Genomic DNA, 22,514 nt, shown 5'->3' with positions numbered 1-22,514 from the left:
AGCAACAGGGAAGAGAAAAATATCTATTTTTTAAAAATAGGAAAATGTAGTTCTAAAATCACAGAAAATAGCATGAGGGTTCTGGGGCAAATGTGGTAGCTAAAGGTAATTTTTTTTTAAATACTGGGTGGATCTCAGGTTGACGGCATCCCTTTTTTAAACTCTTTTATTTTTGCTATTTAATTGCTTTACAAGTGTTTTCATGTTTGGCCTTATTCTAACTGAAAACTTTTAAAATATGTCTCAGGATGCAGAATAGAAAACTGCGACTCTTGCTTTAGCAGAGACTTTTGCACCAAATGCAAAGCTGGCTTTTACTTACACAGAGGCCGTTGTTTTGGAGAATGCCCGGATGGATTTGCATCCTTAGAGGAAACTATGGAATGCGTGGGTGAGTGTCTTTGCACAACTCTATCATAGCAGTTATTTTAACACCTGTATCTTTATGAAATGCCTGCTGGATTTATTCTGCACTTCTGATTCCAAAATGCCTTATTAATTGGGATTTAAATTTATAATAGTCTTGTGCTGACATTTTGAATTCTCTAGATATTAAAGGGGACAAGTTCAAGTAATTACATCACAAATTTTTTTCTTACTAACATTGGTGTTTATATACTAGATGAAACTACTAATGTAATCCAGCTCTCTTTTTTTATCTCAATAAATTAGTCACTGTTCTCAGAAAAACATCTCTCTCTCTCTAACATTGTGACCTTCTCTAGGTTTTTAAATAGCACAATATTGGGGTGCTCTGCCCTATGCCTACACCAGAGTTTGGTCAATTTTATTATGTCACCATCATCAGGGTCTTATACCTTGGCTTTTTAAAAACGTCATCCTCCTGAAAACTTATAAACCAGGCCTTTACATATAATGTATATAATTACGGGGTTGGTGCACACCTAAGTCTACCCATGCAATATCCGTTGCCCAGCCACAGGGCTGGCTGAGTTCATACTGAGCAGGGAATTTTAACTTTGCCTTCATTCAGCTTTTTCTGAAGCCCTCTTCTCTTTCCCATGTCACATGTGTAGAGGGCAGGATGGGAGCAGAGAGAGGATTTGTCTTTCCAGCTCATGGTCCTTGCTGGGTGGTCCTAGTAGTGCTGCTAATCCCAGTGTGTTCTCTTTGCCTCTCCCCTGTATCCCCAAGCTGTTGAAAGGAAAAGTAGAAGCACATGAAACCTGGCAGGGGGTTACTCCTTGCGAGGCCCAACAGCCAAGAGGAAATGAACATGTGCTTCCACATCCACACACACAGGGCACGTGGGCTAGGATTAAAGGACAGAGATAGGGAAACTGAATTCACCTCACCACCTCCCAATGTCTGAATAGCTCCCATCTGCAAGAGTACGGTGAGTACTAATTGCAGATTCTGTAAAGCTACTGAACTGAATTCCTGCCATGGCTTTGGATTTACTTCAGAAAAGGAGTGACTCCCAGTTCAAAGCGTTTAAAGTTTATAAAACTAAGCCAACATTGCTGACTCCTGAGTGAGTCTCATGATATTTGATATTTTTGTTAAAGCTCCAGCTCGTAATGTGAGGCACTCTCTCCTGATAGTCATGCCTAGTGGTCAGAGCAGAGGTTGAAGCCAGATTTCAGGGCAGGCCTGGGCTGAGGGTAGCACTGGAACCGAGATTTGAGGAGAGGCTGGGGTCAGAACCGAGATCATAGTCTGTAGACAAGCCAGAAGTAGTACTGTAGCCAGAGTCCAGCTGCAGGCCAGAAGTTGAAGATGGGTGGTTAGAAACCAAATCTGTATGCATCCGAAGAAGTGGGCTGTAGTCCACGAAAGCTTATGCTCTAATACATTTGTTAGTCTCTAAGGTGCCACAAGTACTCCTGTTCTTTTTTCAAATCAGTACTGTACCTGGAGTCCAGATACAGGCCAAAGGTCACAGCTGGGTGGTCAGAGTCCCATGGGGTCAGGAGGTGGAGGCAAGGGCTGGAGCAAGGTCAGAGCAGGGCAAGGACAAGACTGGAACAGGGCTTGGGCAAGGCTGGGGCAGGAGCAGGCTGAGAGAATCTGAAACACTGGGAGATAGCAAGAGGGTTCTTGGACAGATAATGCTATTGTACAGACTGATCTATAGCTCTGGCGGGACTGGGAAAATATCAGAGCCTGGGGGGTCATCTGACCCACGCTCCACTCAGGGATAGGTTGCTTCCACATTCTTGATGGCTGAGTCACTGCAGGCTCTGGGAGGGATAAGTCAGTAAAGCTGGGTTGTTGCTGCATGCTGGCATGCTCACTGCAGTTCTGTTGGAGGGGAACCCATTGATGCTCTGGGTGGGCGGGTGTGGGCCTGCCTTTACTAAAGGCTCTCCTCTGCAGCCTAAGAGGGAGGGGCACCAGACCCAGTCCTCAATGACAAGGGACAACAAAAGGAAAAACAGGGATGGGAGTGAAGATCACCGGGATAAAATCTGGGATCCAAAGGGAGACACCGAGCAGAGAACTTCGGACAGTACTCACTGCTTCTCCAGGGAGCCAGTGGACGCAGCCCAGAGGAACTTTGTCTGGAGATGTGACTTGAAAAGGGATCAGAAATTGGCTTCCAGTCGCAAAGCCCCTCTTCCCCACAATCCAGCTTCCTCCTCCTGGTATGGTAGAGGACCACCTTGGCCAGCACCAGGAAGAGATTGACGAGGAGGTCTCATGACTTCATAGAATCACAGACAGGGTGTGTATAGATCAAGATGTGTGGGAAAAGTGCAGCCAGAACTTACGAAGGTTTTGGAGGAGCTGGATGAAGGGCTTCTCCAGTCTGATGCACCCTATATAAATGTGCACCACGGTCTCCCTCTCACTGCAGAAGGGTCAGGTGTCAGAGGAGGAGGTGGTGAACCGTTCCAGGTACACATTTGTTCTCACAGGTCGATGAAGGAGCCACCAACTAATATCCCCAGCGGGTCATGGGATCAGAATGGAATATTTACCCTTCTGGGGTGGTAGGAGTTCCCTCCAATTGGTGTCAGGGTGGAACATGAGGGCAAGGAAATGCAGGGTGTGGAGCACTAGTGCATACAGATGTTTCCTGGGGACGATTCAGAGGCAGACTGGCTACATGTTATGCAGCTGGTTCAGGTGGTATGTCAGGGGTGGCTGGGGAGGCTTGCAGGGCAGGGGCCTGATGATGAGGTCCGGAGGGCCAGGGGTGAGGTGCAGGTGGGGAGTATCCTCCCGCAGGACTAGAGGAAAGTGTGATAGATGGGTAATAAGGCTGTCCATGCCTCCTGGAGCACACGATGGGGAACACGAGGGTGGTGAGTCCCATGCACTGGCTGAGCACTATGGAGTCCACCCAGTCCCTTCAGTCATAGTCCAGGAGGTCTCTGATCCTGGTGGCACTAGCCAGGACCAACCTCCAGTGCACCAAGAGGGGACTCCACCTAGGGTGACCAGATCACTGACAGGAAATATCGGGACGCGGGGGTGGGGAGAGGGGTGTGGAGGGGAGGGCAACCAAAAAAAAAAAGCTGTTTTGCAGGTGCCGGGGGAATTAGCAGGCCCTGGCCGCGCCGTGGCCACTGCCCCCCTCCCAGGGACATGCGGCACATCCTGCCGCCCCATGGGGAAGGAGCCGCTGGAGCAAGAGGCGCAGGGCTCCGGACCCCAGCAGCGGTGCAGGAGAGTGGCTCAGGGCAGCGCGAGTGGGCACGTAAAGTTTATCGGCTGGGGGGGGACCCCAGCCGGCTCCTCGCCCTGCCCTGTAGGGGGGGTAGTGTCCCCACTCCGCGCCAGCATGTTCCCAGGGCCGCAACAGGCCAGGTAAGGACCCGAGTCCCCCTCCCCCCTCGTCCTGGCTCCTCAGCTGAGCGGCATTTCCCCCTCCCTCCCATGCTTGCCACTGGAATGCTGGTGCAAGCCTGGAGGAGGGGGTGGTGGCCGGCTTCCAGTTTCTGGAGCTGGTGAGTAGGGGCACCAGGCAGGCAAGGGGGGCTGGCAAGGGGGCTGCTCCCCCAGGAGGGCGACGGGAGGGGGGCTCAGCTGAGGAGCCAGGACGAGGGGGGAGGGGGGAAACTTGACACCTTCCCTGGCCTGCGGTGGCCAGCGCAACATGCTGGCACGGGGCAGGGATGCTACCCCCCTACAGGGCAGGGCGAGGAGCCGGCCGGGGTCCCCCCCAAAGCCAATAAACTTTACATGGCCACTCGTGCAGCCCCGAGCCACTCTCCCCCGCCGCTGCTGGGGTCCGGAGCCCCCCTGTCGCCCTCCTGGGGGAGCAGCCCCCCTTGCCTGCCCAGTGCCCCTACTCACCAGCTCCAGGAACTGGAAGCCGGCCACCACCCCCTCCCTCCCAGGCTTGCGCCGCCATTACAGCAGCAAGCCTGGGAGGGAGGAGGAATGCCATGTGCATGGGGAAGAGGCGGGGCCAGGGTGGGGATTTGGGGAGGGAGCCAATGGGGGAAGGAGGGGGCGGAGTCGGGGGCGGGGGGGGAGAGCCCTTCCGGGAGGGCAAAATTGCTTGTTTGTCCAGTGTCCCGACTGCACATCGGTCGGGACACAGGACAAACAAACAAATATGGGGACAGTCCTGATAAAATCGGGACATCCGGTCACCCTATCTCCACCACCTGCACACCAAGCAGGATGTTGTCTAGCAGGGGCTCTGTAAGGAGGTCCTCCTCCTCTGTGGCTGCCACAGACCTGGTCATCGATATGTTGGAGAGGCAGCTGAGTGAGCAGCCCTGCTTTGGTTGTGGATTTGCCTCACACCTGGAATCATGTCATGTGAGACTCTGTTTGTATTTATTTTTTAAACTGAGCCTTTATGACTGAGGAGAACATGAACCTAAAGGCTCGAAAAACATGAACAAATGAAGAGAACCCAGCATTATTAATTAAGTTATTTTTTTCATGATTTGTAAGCTAGTCTCATGATGGGGACGGGCAGGAAGGCTGACTCATTCTCTTTGAATGGTTGGCATTGACAATGCTACTATACCTATGCTTTTGTGGATTAACCATATCGTTTTGTGTTTTATTTCTTCTGTCCTTTTCCAACTCCTTATCTTGATTCTTTAATTAATTTGTTCATTCTGCTAATAACACTATGTGAATCACACTCTTAGAATATGCCCACCAAGCAAAGTTTCAAAAGACCATTCTTTTTGGTACAAACACTACTTTGTACACTGCTTGAGTAGAAGCCACAGATTGTAACTTCTGGATGAACATTTTTAGTTTCAAAGGATAAACAGCCTAAAAATACAAGTTAGAATCTTCTGGATACAATAGTGTCAAATATAAAACAGGCACCAGTTGATGAGAGAATGGTTACAAGCCATGAAAATAATGAAAGCCATGAAGAGGGAATTGTTACAAAGAATCTGTGGTTGGCTAGTTGTTGTTTGGACAATTCAGGTTTCTGACACAATTGCCTTGTAAAAACTGCAAACTAAGATCATAATTTGAGATTTCACTGAACAATAAATTTTACAAGCAATAACTTCTAATTTAATACTCTTGCTAATTAGAGTTGCCAGGTATTGTGAAAGAAAGAGACACAGATACAGACAAAGCCCACTAATTTATGACCTGTTTTGCTTTATCAGAAGGCTGTGAAGTGGGTCCCTGGAGTGAATGGGGAACTTGCAGCAGAAATAACAAAACCTGTGGATTTAAATGGGGTTTGGAAACAAGAACAAGGCAAATTGTGAAAAAGCCGGCAAAGGACACAATACCTTGCCCAACCATTGCAGAGTCCAGAAGATGTAAAATGGCTGTGAGGCACTGTCCAGGAGGTAAGAACACTCCCCGCTAAACAATTTTATGAGCCTTTTCTAATTTAAGTCCCATTTATAACTGGGAAAACAGAGCTATATAGTCCAAGCAAGAGAGAAAATCCTGCCCTTACTCTATCTTGTGCAGTTATGCATGGGCAAAAAGGCAATAGAACCACACTACCGCACACAGAGCCAGTCCACTGGGGGGCAGGGGTGTGTGTGTGTGCAATCCATAGTGGCATTTTTTCTTCTCCCCCCACATGCCTACCTATCTCATCCTAAAGGTTTAAAATTTCTCTCTCTCGATGCAGCGTCTCCATTTATTGTATGTACAACACATACAATATGTTTATGTGCTGGGTAAAAATGTTCAGCTCTTTAAACCACATTAAACAAAACTACTAACTACCCTATGTCTTTTTTTAAAAAGAGAAGGCATACTGAATAAGTCAAGCATTATTGCTTAGATTTAGCTAATTTTACCTTTTAGCATCTTCACTTATGGCTGATTGTTAACCTATTCTGTTAGTAAACCATAAAACTCAATATGTTGCATCTATGGATGATGACAGTGCTTTATGTGATCCAAATTTTGAATAGCTGGAAATATGTATACTACTTGCAACTCTACTTTGCTTGCAAATCTAAGTGCTATTTTTACACAAAGTGAAAACATGGGAATTTTAATCCATTGTTTACAGGGAGGAAATGTGAGGCAAATCATTTGTTACTTGCAATATTACAAATCAGTATAATATTTGACTAATAGCTAATGCATATTGTTGTCTCATCAATACAATATTTTATAATATATACCTGTTTATCAGGTGGTTAAAAACTTGTCAGCCTACCATTTTGTCAGCAATTTAAATGTAGCCCAAACAAGACTCCTGCTACTGCTTTAAAATTAGTTGTACTGTACTTTAACATACATCCAGTACTAATCTTTTTTATTATTTATGTGTTTATTTACAATTTGTAAAGCCCTGCTTTTGTTTCAGAGTTGGACTTTCCATTTTCCATGACTTTTTCAAGAGTAATTAGCTGACACATTAAGAAAGGGGAAAACTTTGGATGAATATCAGAAAAAAAAAACCATTCTGGGAGTAAGATCTGTTATGGTGTGGAAGAATTGCCCAAGTCGAGTGATGAAAGCCCTGCCTCCTGAGACATTTAAACTAAACAGGGGAGAAAAAACCACTAGGAAATGCACTGGGGGAGCAGTCCTGCATTGGTGGATATTTGGGGGGGGGAAGGGGAAGAGGAGGCAGGCAGGAAAGGCAGAATCTGAGGTTGAATTGGGCCGATTCATGGTAGGTCAGTGAGCTGGTATTTTTTCCTGGAGGCTGCCATCTTGTGCCCCAGAGTCTATTCTTGCTAAGTCTTTAGTGCTCCTCAATAATTTTCAGAATGCAACATGTAAACCAATGTAATCATGTTTGCTTGCATTTCCAGACAGCCTGAACTAATAGCTGAGATGTGGCCTGTTTATTTCAGTAGTGTGCTAATTCTGAGGTCCAAAAGTGATAACGATGAGAGCTGATTTCGGAACTATTTTTCTGCTGGTACAAAATAAAGGAAGGGGATGATCACATTATGAAGATCTATACAATGTACTTTGAGTCACTTCTTGTTTTGAGGCCTTCTTTTGGTGTTTCTGGTGGATGGAGGTTAGTTTATGGGTTGGAGTTTGGGAGAATACAGGTATTTTTTCTCCAGTTCAAACTCTAGATAGGACAGATACAACCATATAGGTTTCCACCCCAACCCCTTCCCTCATGTGATTTGAGACCCAGGGGTGAAGTTGTGTATGCAAACAGGAATTCATGCATGTAATGTCCAGTTATGCAGGGGCGCTGGAACAATTTGTATAGTGGGGGTGCTGGGAACCATTGAACCAAACTGTAAACCCTGTATATGATGGAAACCTCTTCAAGCCAAGGGGTGTAGCAGGACTCCCAGTTCCAGCACCTATGCAGTTATGTTGAGAGTTCCCTGAAAATGGATTTTTGCAGGTGCATTTTCAGTCAAATTCCTGATAATTTGGTTCATAGAATCTGCTATTGACCCATTGTATTCATATGGGTGCCTTAGTGCAGAAGCAACCCTATTTCAGAAATGGTTAATAAATGTATAATGTCTATAATGCTTGTCTGTGTGAGTTTTAAAAGAATGGGAAAAACCTGGCCTAGGCATCCAGCCCATGGATTAGATCCTTTGTCTCCTCTGTGTGACAGGAATCCTGAGGCAGGAGCTGACCCAGTACCCTGTCACTCAAATCCCCACCAATAAAGGTTAATTGGGACCTAAATAGAGGATCAATTAACACCTGCAGCCACAGTTGAAGAGCTAATTAGAGGGAGAAGCAGCCCCAGCATCTGGGAGCAGATAAATAGAGAGGAAGGAAGCCCCGAAAGGGGCAGAGACACGGAAGGAAGGCAGGGCTGGTGGCTGCTGCCACCACCTTTTCCCCAGAAGCCAAAGGGGGAGCTGGCTGGGATGTGTAAATATGTAGATAACACTACAAGTAATGGCTTGCTAGAACAGTATAATAAAGCACAATGGTGATGGAAGTGGCCTGGAGTGAGCGTGGTCTGTATCTAAGGCCTGGTCTACACGGGGGGGGAGGGAGGGGAATCAATCTAAGATACACAACTTTAGCTACGAGAATAGCGTAGCTGAAGTCGATGTATCTTAGATCGACTTAGAATCACTTACTTCACGTCCTCGCAGCACAGAATCAACTGCCGCTGCTCCCCCATCGACTCCGCTTCTGCCTCTCGCTGTGGTGGAGTTCCGGAGTTGACGGCAGAGCAATCGGGGATCGATTTATCGTGTCTACACTCAGGGCCGGCTTTAGCAAGAGCGGGGCCCGATTCATGGGGGCGGGACCTGAGCCGCGCCGCGGGGGGGGGGGGGGGGGGAGACGGGGGGATCCGAGCCGCGTCGCGGGGGGACGGGGGGACCCGAGCCGCGCCGCGGGGGGACGAGGGACGGGGGGGATCCGAGCCCCGCCGCGCCGTGGGGGGGACCCGAGCCGCGCCGCGGGGGGGAAGGGGATGAGGGGACCCGACCCGCGCCGCGCCGCAGGGGGGACGGGGACGGGGGGACCCGAGCCGCGCCGCGGAAGCCGCGCCGGGGGGGGGGGGGGGGACCCGAGCCGCGGGGACCGGGCCAGAGCTGGGCCCCGGGGGCCGGACTGGAGCCAAGCTGGGCCAGAGCCGCTGGGGCCTGCAGGAACGGGCCGCGCCTCCCCAGAGCCCTTCTCCCGCCCCCACCCCAGCTTACCTCGTGCTGCTGGCCCGCCCCTGCTTCCTCTCAGGGGAGGGGAGGAGGGGGAAGTGAGCTGGGGGCGGGGCGGACAGCTGCAGCGTGGGGCCCTCTTGGCGCGGGGCCCAATTCAGCCGAATCGGCTGAATCGACCTAAAGCCGGCCCTGTCTACACTAGACACGATAAATCGATCCGGCGGGTAGTAAGGCAAGAAAGACTCACATAGGACCCCCCATGGCACTGTTTTAATTGTAAGGCAGCTAAGGTAAGCCTTCTTATATTGAGTCAAAGAAATTCCTGGGTCATGCCCAAGTTAAGTTTTTTGACCACATATTGAAGATTTTATTCACTAGTCAGTGGTTCTAAACCTTTCCAGATTAATATACCCCTGAAGCCCGTGCCCCACCATGCAGGGCTGAAACATGTAACTTAGCTTTGTGGGGCCTCCTGTGGTGTGGTTGCCACCCCCTAATGCCAGACCTGCACTTGTGACCTCCCCCCAAGGTTGCAACCCCCAGGTTGAGAAACATTGATCGGGATGTTGATGTACCCATTGGAAGACTTCTATGTGCCCCCCCGGGCTCTCATACCCTTGGTTGAGAACCCCTGGACTAGATGACCAAGAAAATATGCTGTAGGCAAATGCAAGAGTTCCATTCAGTGTGGAAGGCCTGCAGTATTGACTGTTGTTGTGAAACCCTACTATTTCCAAGCAGCTTATAGCTATTCAATATAGTCGCTATCTCTTGGCCTCCCACTTCATGGAGCTTCCTGCTTGTCTTTCCAGAGTCTCAGGATTAAGGGCTCATCCTGAAGGTTTTCCTTCCCTGAATGATTTTGTACAGAGTGCTTATGATAAGTGAATCCTGGTGTGTGATCCTATAGAATAGGGTTACCATACATCCGGATTATTTCGGACATGTCTGGATTTTTGGGTTTTAAATAGCCGTCCGGGAGGACTATGTAAAAATCTAAAAAGGTCCGGGATTTCCCTCCCAGTGCAGAGCGCGGTGCGGCTGACAGAGCGGCCAGGCTGGATGGAGCCGCTCGCATCAGAGCCTCCAGCAGCCAGAGCCCCTCCCCTGCTGCTCCCTCCCCCGCAGCCTCAACGCACCGTGCAGGCAGCGCTCTGGTGGGGGGGGTGAGAGCTCTTGCACTCCACGAGGGAGCGCAGCAGCGTGTCTGCAGCAGAATGTCTGGCTCAATGTGGAGCCAGACACGCTGGTCTGAGCATCATGGTAAGGGGGCTGGGGGGCTGGAGAAGCAGTAGGGGGTCCCAGGGGGCAGTCAGGGGACAGGGAGAAGGGGGGGGTTGGATGGGTTGGGGGTTCTGGGGGGGGGCTGTCGGGGCGGGGGTGTGGATATGAGTCAGGGCAGTCAGAGGACAGGTAGGGGGTTGGGTCCTAGGGGGGCAGTTAGAGTGGGGGGAATCTCAGGAGGGGGCAGTCAGGGACAAGGAGAAGGGAGGCTTAGATAGGGGGTGGGTTCCCAGGGGGCAGTTAGGGGCAGGGGTCCTGGAGGGGGCAATCAGGGGAGAAGGAGCGGGGGGGGTTGGATGGGTTGGGGGTTCTGCGGGGGGCAGTCAGGGGGCGGGAAGTGGGAGGGAGTGGATAGGGGACGGAGCTACACTCCCGCCCCCCCAATGGAGTGTCCTCTTTTTTGAAAGTTCAAATATGGTAACCCTACTATAGAACTCTGGACAGTGTTTAAAGGTACCCTCTCTCTCAGGAGACAGTGGATGGAAGAAGGTGGTCTTTTCTGTGTCCAATATGAGTTCAGCTCTAAAGTTGAATCTGACTCTTTGCTGAATCTTTTATATTTTAACTGTTTGCACAATAGTGGTCTCAGCGTTTGTCTATATGGCAAGTTACTGTGCAGCAAGCCAGGGTGTGAATCTATAGTGCACGAGCTTGCTGCACAGGACGTTTGGACATTGCTGCATCACATTGAAAGTCCCAGAGTGGGCATACTGTGCCTTCAAGTAGTAATATGTTAAGCTTCACTCTGGGACTTTTACTGAGCTGCAGCAGTGTTCACATGGAACTTTACTGTGTGGTAGACTGGTGCACTGCAGATTCAGACCCTGGCTTGTCGTGCAGTAACTTGCCACGGAGATAAGTCCTAAGGTACCATTATTTGATCATATTTTAAGTATGTTAGATGATTAGTCACCAGAAATGTTGAGTCCAATTGTAATATTTTGGGAAGCAAGAAATCAAGTATAATCTGGCTTGGAAAGAATAGAGTCAGTGCTCTTTACAAATATGGCATTGTCCTAATGTTACACATGTTCTGAGTTTTTAACTTGGGGAAATAAAGAAAACTGTAAGGGAAATAATATTTAGTGACTTTAAGAATCATAATCTCTGTAAATATCTGTTAAGAGGGTATGATAATAAAACCTTTCTTCTAATGTTCTGAGTGTATAAACTCACAGCAACTTGTGGGATAAGTATTAGATTATATAACTAAAGACGGTTGTAGATTGTGATGGATTAAACTGAGAATAGGAAATAAGGATATTTTTGGTGGAATAGGGTCAAGTAAATGACATATGTTTTCTATTTCTGTACATTTAGTTTACATTTCAGTTACTATTTATGTGGTCTATATTGTACATGATAACTTCAGAAGCATTTTTTCTGATTTTATAGATCCTTGCAGGAGAAGGAGTTGAGTTGCATTTACCTTTCCTATTAACTGCTTCAGTTCCATATTTATGATGGACTGGGGATGTTACCCATCTGTCTGTATGGCTATGCAACACATATAACTTCTGAAGAGGAACCCTTCACCTCTTCCTCAGTGTTTGCAGATATAGGCTGGGTTGCAAGTAAGAGATGGTTTCACATAGGGCCTCAGTTCTTTCCTGCTTTAAAGTAGGGTGACACACTAATGACTTCAAACAGGTTATCTGACAATATTTTGAGTGTCAGTTCTATAGATTAAACTATTATTTCCAATTGGAAATGTCACGTTTGTATTCTGCTAAATGTTCTATATATTACCCTGTTGCATTGGTGTAACATGTCTCATAGGATCACAGGAGTTACAGATGGAAAAGACTATTTAGTTTATCCAATCCATCCTCCTGCCAATGCCAAGCTGTTGTCTACAGTAAACTTTTTACTGTTTCATCTAGTCTAATTATTAAGGGTCCCAAGTGTTGTGACTTCCACAGATCCCTAGCCAGAAATATTCCACTGGTGAATATTTTGAAGTTCTCTCTCAAATTCAGCGTAAATGTTCCATCCTATTAGTCATACTTCTGTCACGTGTACCTCTGTAAATTATTACTCTCCTTCCTTAATGTTTACACCCGCCATATATTTGTAGACTGTTCTCACGTCCCCCATTAATCATTGCCTGGCAAGCTATACATCCCTGGCCCTTTTAATCTTTCATTGTAAGTCAGTCCCTCCAACCTTTGAACATGTTTATTGTTGTTCTCAGAACTCCTTCCAGTTTGTCTGAATCATTATAGAAACAATGATTGCCATTTTGTGACTAATTGTTTTGTAGGCGAGAAAGGAGACGAGCCCAAGGGATGAGTGTCACATTAAAATCCTGAGCTTTAAGGGGAAAACTCCTAAGTTTGAAGGGGGAGGGAGTTGTCTCTGTGACATAGTTGTATAATTGGAGGGAGGAGGACTTCAACTTCTGTGCTGTTTGAGTTGGATTTTGGAAACTGGTTTTCCAGTACTCTTAAATTTCTCTGCAGCACTAGGAGCAGAGACTTCCTATCTATCAGGAACTGAAGGAACAGCAGGGTAAAGCCTCAGTTATTGTCTCTGTCCCTGTGTCAGTTAACTCCATCTGCTAACCATTGGGGAAACTTTTCTGTAAAGCTTTAAAATGAAAAAGTAAATATTTATTTTGTTGGATATGTTATATTTGGAAAATAAATGCTCATCACACCTAACATAACTTCAAAAAGTGTGTGAAAGAAGACACTTGCACTTTTATTCTGAAAAACATCTATGTAAGAAGGCCCCTGTGTATTCAACAACTTTGTGCCCTGGGTGTATTCAGAGATCTGTTCACTGTCTTTGGTAATGAAAGTGTATTTGAACTGTTTATTTTACCTCTTGTTAACCCTACTAAGTGAGAGCAAGCTGGATTCTGTTCCTCCATCGTCATCCACAAAATAATTCAGTAAGTTCCAAGCTTTCTCATCTGTGCAAACATACTGAAGGCAAGGGTACTGTACTGGTGGCATTGAGAGCAGAATTTCAAAGACAATGGAATAGTATGAGTATAACTTGAGGGTATCTGGCCTGCAGAACCTTAGTTATTGGCTGTGAAGCATTAGGAGGTAAAAACCCATGTTGACTTTCATATCTCAGATTGCATTTTCACAGCTGATAGGTAAAAAAGTCGCTTGTAACCTGAGCATGCTTTAAATGGAAAGTATCAAGAACTAACAAACAGACAGCTCATGATTCCATGTTTAAAAAGGTAATTTTCAGAGGAAAACTATATATTGGTGTCTATGAAGATATTGTCTCTATATTTAACAGCTTCTAATTATCCTTCAATAATAATATAACTCTTATAGAAACAACTCCATTTCCTCCATGAGTACAAATCTAGATATCTTTGTTTTCATAATTGCAGTGATATTTTGTGTGAGAAAGTTTGTGGTAAAATAATTTGACTTCCAGTCAACAAATTAGTCATGGGTAGAGCTAGTCAGAATTTTCTTCCATAGAAAATTTCAATGCGAAAAATGGAAAATTAATTTATTTGAAAACTTTCCAGGAAGTTGACTTCATCAAAAATTGGAAATGTTCCATTGGGCAAATCCAAATGAAATATTTCCGTTTGTTGAACCAAATAAGAGTGTTTTGTTTCAGGGCAGTTTGACATTAATTTGGCTACCTGAACTTCTATGGTGCCTCCTGGGAATTGTATTTCTTGTGTCTCATGCCCCCATTCTCTCACAAGGACTGCGCTTTTTTTTGGGACTGCATCACCCATTATTCACCACAGTCTCCCTTGTTGCTGACTCATTGCAGTGCATCATGGGAGTCACATGGCTGTGGTGCATTGTAAGAGATCTAGTCTAGCCCAGTGAGCCCCAGGCAGGTAGAGTGGAACAGAGTTCTGAGGCACCAGAACTACATCGGTCAGGAGGCACGAGCAGCTCAGGAGAACACAGTGCAATGTTGGACTGAGCCGAAATGAAACATTTTAATTCAGGAAAGTCAGACCATTTAATTTCAATTGAAAACATCAAAATGAAATGTTTTGTCTGTCAAATCCCAGTTTTCTTCAAAAAACAGTTTATGGAAATTTTTTGATCAGCCCTATTCAGAAGTGTCTTTAAATGATATTGATAAAAAGATTCATAGATTCATAGATCCATAGATTCTAGGACTGGAAGGGACCTCGAGAGGTCATCGAGTCCAGTCCCCTGCCCGCATGGCAGGACCAAATACTGTCTAGACCATCCCTGATAGACATTTATCTAACCTACTCTTAAATATCTCCAGAGATGGAGATTCCACAACCTCCCTAGGCAATTTATTCCAGTGTTTAACCACCCTGACAGTTAGGAACTTTTTCCTAATGTCCAACCTAGACCTCCCTTGCTGCAGTTTAAACCCATTGCTTCTTGTTCTATCCTTAGAGGCTAAGGTGAACAAGTTTTCTCCCTCCTCCTTATGACACCCTTTTAAATATCTGAAAACTGCTATCATGTCCCCTCTCAGTCTTCTCTTTTCCAAACTAAACAAACCCAATTCTTTCAGCCTTCCTTCATAGGTCATGTTCTCAAGACCTTTAATCATTCTTGTTGCTCTTCTCTGGACCCTTTCCAATTTCTCCACATCTTTTTTAAAATGCGGTGCCCAGAACTGGACACAATACTCCAGCTGAGGCCTAACCAGAGGAGAGTAGAGCGGAAGAATGACTTCTCGTGTCTTGCTCACAACACACCTGTTAATACATCCCAGAATCATGTTTGCTTTTTTTGCAACAGCATCACACTGTTGACTCATATTTAGCTTGTGGTCCACTATAAACCCTAGATCCCTTTCTGCCGTACTCCTTCCTAGCCAGTCTCTTCCCATTCTGTATGTGTGAAACTGATTTTTTCTTCCTAAGTGGAGCACTTTGCATTTGTCTTTGTTAAACTTCATCCTGTTTAACTCAGACCATTTCTCCAATTTGTCCAGATCATTTTGAATTATGACCCTGTCCTCCAAAGCAGTTGCAATCCCTCCCAGTTTGGTATCATCCACAAACTTAATAAGCGTACTTTCTATGCCAATATCTAAGTCGTTGATGAAGATATTGAACAGAGCCGGTCCCAAAACAGACCCCTGCGGTACCCCACTCGTTACGCCTTTCCAGCAGGATTGGGAACCATTAATAACAACTCTCTGAGTACGGTTATCCAGCCAGTTATGCACCCACCTTATAGTAGCCCCATCTAAATTGTATTTGCCTAGTTTATCAATAAGAATATCATGCAAGACCGTATCAAATGCCTTACTAAAGTCTAGGTATACCACATCCACAGCTTCACCCTTATCCACAAGGCTCGTTATCCTATCAAAGAAAGCTATCAGATTGGTTTGACATGATTTGTTCTTCACAAATCCATGCTGGCTGTTCCCTATCACCTTACCACCTTCCAAGTGTTTGCAGATGATTTTCTTAATTACTTGCTCCATTATCTTCCCTGGCACAGAAGTTAAACTAACTGGTCTGTAGTTTCCTGGGTTGTTTTTATTTCCCTTTTTATAGATGGGCACTATATTTGCCCTTTTCCAGTCTTCTGGAATCTCTCCTGTCTCCCATGATTTTCCAAAGATAATAGCTAGAGGCTCAGATACCTCCTCTATTAGCTCCTTGAGTATTCTAGGATGCATTTCATCAGGCCCTGGTGACTTGCAGGCATCTAACTTTTCTAAGTGATTTTTAACTTGTTCTTTTTTTATTTTATCTGCTAAACCTACCGCCTTCCCATTAGCATTCACTGTTAGGCATTCCTTCAGACTTCTCAGTGAAGACGGAAACAAAGAAGTCATTAAGCATCTCTGCCATTTCCAAGTTTCCTGTTACTGTTTCTCCCTCTTCACTAAGCAGTGGGCCTACCCTGTCTTTGGTCTTCCTCTTGCTTCTAATGTATTGATAAAAAGTCTTCTTGTTTCCCTTTATTCCCGTAGCTAGTTTGAGCTCATTTTGTGCCTTTGCCTTTCTAATCTTGCCCCTGCATTCCTGTGTTGTTTGCCTATATTCATCCTTTGTAATCTGTCCTAGTTTCCATTTTTTATATGACTCCTTTTTATTTTTTAGATCATGCAAGATCTCGTGGTTAAGCCAAGGTGGTCTTTTGCCACATTTTCTATCTTTCCTAACCAGCGGAATAGCTTGCTTTTGGGCCCTTAATAGTGTCCCTTTGAAAAACTGCCAACTCTCCTCAGTTGTTTTTCCCCTCAGTTTTGATTCCCATGGGACCTTACCTATCAGCTCTCTGAGCTTACCAAAATCTGCTTTCCTGAAATCCATTGTCTCTATTTTGCTGTTCTCCCTTCTACCCTTCCTTAGAATTGCAAACTCTATGATGTCATGATCACTTTCACCCAAGCTGCCTTCTACTTTCAAATTCTCAACGAGTTCCTCCCTATTTGTTAAAATCAAGTCTAGAACAGCTTCCCCCCTAGTAGCTTTTTCAACCTTCTGAAATAAAAAGTTGTCTGCAATGCAGTCCAAGAATTTGTTGGATAGTCTGTGCCCCGCTCTGTTATTTTCCCAACATATATCAGGATAGTTGAAGTCCCCCATCACCACCAAATCTTGGGCTTTGGATGATTTTGTTAGTTGCTTAAAAAAAGCCTCATCCACCTCTTCCACCTGGTTAGGTGGCCTGTAGTAGACTCCTAGCATGACAGCCATAACTGGCTGTTTAGCTGATTTAGTTAAATACCTTTCCAGCTACTCTGGAATCTTAAGAGCTAATGGTCTTGGATGTCATCCAGTATCAGATTTTTCTTGGGAAGAAACCATTTTAACAGGATTAATAACCTCAGCTGAACAGGGCTATAGCTCTGGCTATTACAGAGCTCCCAGGTGGTTCTGTTCTGGCTACATCATGAAATAAGAGTTCTGATAGGTCTTTGCCAACAGATGACTCTGAGTGTAACTGAAGCCCAACCATTTTTCAGGTGGCAGAGTATATATGATCATTAAAGTTTAATATATGCAGATAATTTTATTGTGGTATTATTACTTAACATGTAAAATTCACAATTTTTAAAGGTTTATTATCTACCTTATTCTAAAAGCAGACATTTAGAATAAAATATTGCTGTTTGATTAAGTATATTTTATTGGGACAGCGGTAACAAATATTTGGAAATTTCTGTAATGTCTTCAGCCACATCCTGATTATTTGGGTGGTTAGTTCTTAAGGAGAAATAGCAGCAGCTATTTAACTCACATTATTGGCATGTGGAATTGCTGCTTTAGATTCACTTTTCAATTAAATATGTTCCTGTTATTTAGGAAAATAGTTTTGAAATGCCATGTGTGTTTCAACAGTTTTGTAGTATGGATCTGCACCTTCCTAGGTAGAGACAGAGTTACATCAAGGAAAAAAAAGTTACACCAAATGTTAGTTGTATATCAACACTTACTGTTACCCCAAGAACACACTCAAGGATCCCAGAGTAACCCTTCTATGGCTGACTTTTGGGTTCCCAAGATGCTGATCTATTAATTTGTTCCTGCAAGGTGAAATGAGGGGGCCTCCTTAGTAGAATTGCCAGGGTTTACCAAGGATCTCCCTATGTCCTTCAGGAAACTCCCCAGAACAGACTAGATCTGTTCACCCTGGGACATTGATACAGCCCTCCACTCAAACTATTGACACCCAGGCAGTACTTTTCCAAAACAAAGTATTTTCTTTCCTAATACAATTAATCTAAGCCTAAATTTAAACATAAATCCCTTAGCACAAGTATACAAATTAAACTACCCAAGACCGTAATGTCATAGTTGGAATGGCTTAAAGGATTATATTCTGCACATATCAGTCCTATGCAGGACACTGACAGCAATCTTAATAAACTCTAAACTTTATACATAGTAACATAAACATACACACCACAGACGCTCTCATTTTTATTATCCAAAGCATATACATTCATTAACCCTGTTTCTATCCTATATCCTACTACCATGGGTTCTCAAACTTCACTGCACCTTGATCCCCTTCTGACAACAAAGATCACTAAACAGGCCCAGCTCCAAGTTTTTTGCCACCCCCAGCAAAAAAAAAAAAAAAAAAAAAAGGGTCTGGAGTGCCGCCACCAAAGCAAAAAAAAACCCCTGTAGTGCCGCCCCTTGAAAAGTGCCACCCCAAGAACATGCTTGGAACACTGGTGCCTAGAGCCAGCCCTATTACTAAATGACCCCAGGAGGAGGGACCGAAGCCTGAACCCGCCCACACCCTGCTGCCTCAGGAGGGTGGGCCAAAGCTGAAGCCCAACGGCTTCAGCACCAGTTGTGGGGACCTGTAAACTGAGCCCAAGGGCCATGGGGCTCAGGCTTTGGCTCAGGGTGGTAGGGCTCAGTCTTTGGTCCTAGGCCCCAGCAAGTCTAACACCAGCTCTGGCGACCCCATTAAAATGGGGTTGTGACCCACTTTTGAGTCCCGACCCACAGTTTGAGAACCGCTGTCCTATACTATAGCTAACATGTTTACTCTCTGTAGGCGTCTCTTTGCTCTGTCTAAGGATCCTTCTGCTCTCTCTCAGCAGCACTGCTGCTGTTACCCTGCAGTTGCTTCTGCTGCTTCTTCTGATTCCTTTGCTCTTTTAGGTTTCTTCTGGTTCTCCTTCTCCTGCTCCTGACTTGACTGACTTTTGCTTGCTTGCTCTCTGTCTTTTATACAATTATTGGCCTGTTCTGATTGGTTTGTTTGCCAATCCTAGTGTTAGCATACCTGTTGTCCAATCACCTTCAGATCCTCTCTGATTGGTCTATAAGTATGGACCAATCATAAATGCTAAGTCTAACTGTCAAACAAAGACTTAGTATTATGGGATGTTTACTACTGTGGTCTGGGGACCCTCACCTAGTTTTGGACTGAGCATGTCTGACTGACCCCTTGCTTCAGTTTTGGAGTGACCTTTACCGGACCTCAGTCCTTACTCTGCCTCCCAGCGCACCAGCCATAGGCCAAACTGCTTGAAACTGCCAATTCACTGTCCTTGGCTATTTGCCATCATTGTATGCACACTTAAATTACCAAACTTTTAAACTATAAACTGTCACCTTATTTCTTTTAGCATATGCTTAATTGTTAACTTATGCACCTTAATGTCACAGTCTACTCCTGCCACTCCATTTTTTACCAATTTTAGCTAATTTTATTTCAGTTCTTCCCCTATTTTCAGTAAATGGTGGCAAAGCAATGTTTTCAGTACTGTGCTTAAGAAACTAAATACAGCAGTTTAAAATCCTTTTGTATCATTACCGGGTCTCCTACTTTCCCCCCCTCCCCCCCTCACGCTCAAAGTACCCAATAGCATTGTTGGGTGACGGTTTCTCAACAAGAGAAGAGAGCATATCTTTTCTTGGTTTTTTGGATGAATAGCTTAGTGTATTGCTGCACCTCTGACAAGTGATAGTAGATGTCTAGGGTCTTTCAGACTGGCTTCCAGTGGAGGAGGAAATGGTGACACTTATATTCTTAGGGTTTGTCTGGACTTAAAACAGTATTGCTGCACCACTTCTGTGGAGATGCTGATTAGGCTGACGGCAGGACTTCTCCTGTCAGCAGTGGTATTCCACCTCCCCAAGAAGCGGTAGATGGGAGAACTTTCCTGTTGACCTAACGCTGTCTATACTGGGGGTTAGGTTTGTTTATCTGTGTCACTTAGATTCATAGATTCTAGGACTGGAAGGGACCTCGAGAGGTCATTGAGTCCAGTCCCCTGCCCTCATGGCAGGACCAAATTCTGTCTAGACCATCCCTGATAGACATTTATCTTAGGGCTGTGGAGTTTTCATTCCCCTGAGTGATGTAGTTATACTGAATTAATTTCCTAGTGTAGGCCAGGCCTAAGAGTAACTAGTTTTATTTACACACCATACATCAGTCCTGGAACAGAGGTGGGTAGACAGCATATAGGGCAATCCCTTCTTTTGGGAATCTCAGCACAACACCAATACCCAGTTCCCAGGGAGTAACTCTGCCTCAAGAATTGACCAAGACATGCTGCTTGCACACCCTGCTCTCAAAGATCTTTGAAGACTATGTATAAATATCTGCCATATGGTTACATCTGTGGTAATACAAAAAGCTTTCAAGAAGATTGCAAGTGCAGTGGTGTAGGCTAGTAAATGATGTGTGTAAGAACACTCCTATTTTAATGAGAAATGCAAAGGTTTTTGCTCCTGCCTCATCAGGCTTCATCATTTTAGCGTCTGACCAGGAATTGTGACCACTATTGTATCTTGCACATTAAGTTAAATCTTACTCCACATGACTAGATGCTCCTCTGAAAGCTGTGGCAGCATTGCAGGAAGAAGGGCTCCCCTTGATACTGCAACCAGGTCCTAATTGGTCACAGGAGTTTAGAGGGAATTTCTGACAAGTCTAATTGCAGTGAGCATCTCTTTATGCTGTTTTCATATTCCCCCTTCCTGGAGAATGAATCATAGAATCATAGAATCATAGAATATCAGAGTTGGAAGGGACCTCAAGAGGTCATCTAGTCCAACCCCCTGCTCAAAGCAGGACCAATTCCCAGCTAAATCATCCCAGCCAGGGCTTTGTCAAGCCGGGCCTTAAAAACCTCCAAGGAAGGAGACTCCACCACCTCCCTAGGTAACGCATTCCAGTGTTTCACCACGCTCCTAGTGAAATAGTTTTTCCTGATATCCAATCTGGACCTCCCCCACTGCAACTTGAGACCATTGCTCCTTGTTCTGTCATCTGCCATGGATTTGGGAGATCCTTATAGTGGAAAACCAGTCTCCCTGACGTGTTCCAATCTATAATATGTGCTGTAGAAAGCTCTCTTATGTTTGTGTGCATTCTAGGCTGAAAGAAGCCTGAAGCTTTTCTGTTTTGTCTTTTGCTGATGTCTGATAGCTTATGCTTTCTGTTTAGAACTTTGGCTACAGAAAACTTTGGCTGGGGGAAGCCTGATAAGACAACACTCTATCCAGATTCCTTCTGTTCTAGGTTCTCCTGCTCTGGCCATTCCATCATACTGATGCTAGACAGTAAAGAACAGAAATATGTTTAACAGTTCTTGTGTAAAGCTAAACTCCAAAAATGCACAAAATACCAATTAGCAGCTAGACCTCCACTAACGAGAACCAAACTTGAATTTTTAAAAAAAAGAGTAGGTCTAAATTTACTGTGTATACAATCCATTATTTGGCCTATTCATTTAATGATCTCTGGTGTAGGCCACAAATTTGTAGTTCCAAAATCCTTGTATAATAGCTGAAGCGTATGTAGCCTATACATCTCTAGCTTACAATACATTTTGTGGACAATAGACTGACTAAGAAAATATTTAAAAAAACAGTTCAGATACTGTAGAGGTACAGGTCATAAATTGTATATTAATTTTAAAGTTGCTTTGATTTATTTAAAAAATATCCATCCTCAAATAGGAATCCAGTCTAACTTGTTCAGAACTTAGAAACATAAGGGTTCCATTCCATTATTTAAACCATGCCTTAGATGTCCATGGCACATTATAGACAAAAGACAATGATCCTGCTTTGAGGAGATTACCATATAAATTGAGATATGTGTTAATGGTGTGGGTTGTGAGAGAGTTAAGGTTTACAGCAATAAAGTTATGCTGTTGTTTTGGTTGGTAATGCATGTGTTCTGAAGATTTCAAAACATTTTTCTGGTGCTGTTACTAACTTAAAACTAGAGTTTATGGGTCTCATCAGCATTGTAAATGGAAATATGTACATGGAGTTGCAATAACATAGCCTAGATGTCTACTATAGTTTCAGTACTGGAATGTGGGAGCAGTGGCCCAAGTCTGGACATCTTCTGAGTTTTTTTAAAATGCTTCTGAATACAAATCTGATCTAATGGTGGCTTCCCTTTTCCAGGTATGAGCTATGTATACATTTATACCTATAACTAGTTAGAGGGTGAAAACAGAGAATGCAGCTCTGAGTAGTGGCAATTTTGAGTACTTAATTTGTATATGTAGAGGTATCACTTCTTAAACTTGCCCCCATAACTTTTTGGGTGCCAACTGCATCCACAAACAGAGAGGCCTGGCTTTAGCGTGTCTGAAAATATACCCCATAATGTTCAACTACAGAGCATGATGCAAAGAAGCACACTGGTTTTTAAGAAGCAGAAAGGAAGTACCAATTCAGCAGCAGCAGATTAGTCTTTAAGAAGTAGACTCCACCAAAGACACTTTGCATTTTACAAATGAATTCAGATTGGTTGGGACAGAAATTATAATGAGTAAGTAAATATTTGGCTATTTTAGCCAATGCTC

The 22,514-nt window shown here is 44.7% G+C and overlaps 1 protein-coding gene across 5 annotated transcripts in view; it reads left to right on the top strand.

Moving 5' to 3' along the window:
- The window catches only part of RSPO2 (R-spondin 2), a 180,670-nt gene that overhangs the window by 93,834 nt on the left and 64,322 nt on the right, over positions 1-22,514 (top strand). For 3 of the 5 annotated variants that reach the window (XM_065586040.1, XM_065586041.1, XM_065586042.1), the window contains 2 exons: positions 248-391; positions 5,565-5,753. In XM_065586040.1, the coding sequence (XP_065442112.1) occupies positions 248-391; positions 5,565-5,753 (333 nt within the window). Of the gene's footprint in view, positions 1-247; positions 392-5,564; positions 5,754-7,190; positions 8,037-22,514 lie in introns of those variants that run through there. The other 2 variants (XM_065586044.1, XM_065586043.1) reach the window with 2 other exon arrangements.

The sequence above is a fragment of the Chrysemys picta genome, chromosome 2, assembly GCF_011386835.1.
Source record: "Chrysemys picta bellii isolate R12L10 chromosome 2, ASM1138683v2, whole genome shotgun sequence".
NCBI lineage: Eukaryota > Metazoa > Chordata > Testudines > Emydidae > Chrysemys > Chrysemys picta.
The sequence above is the reverse complement of the archived record's forward strand: the minus strand, read 5'-3'. Positions and strand labels throughout refer to the sequence as shown.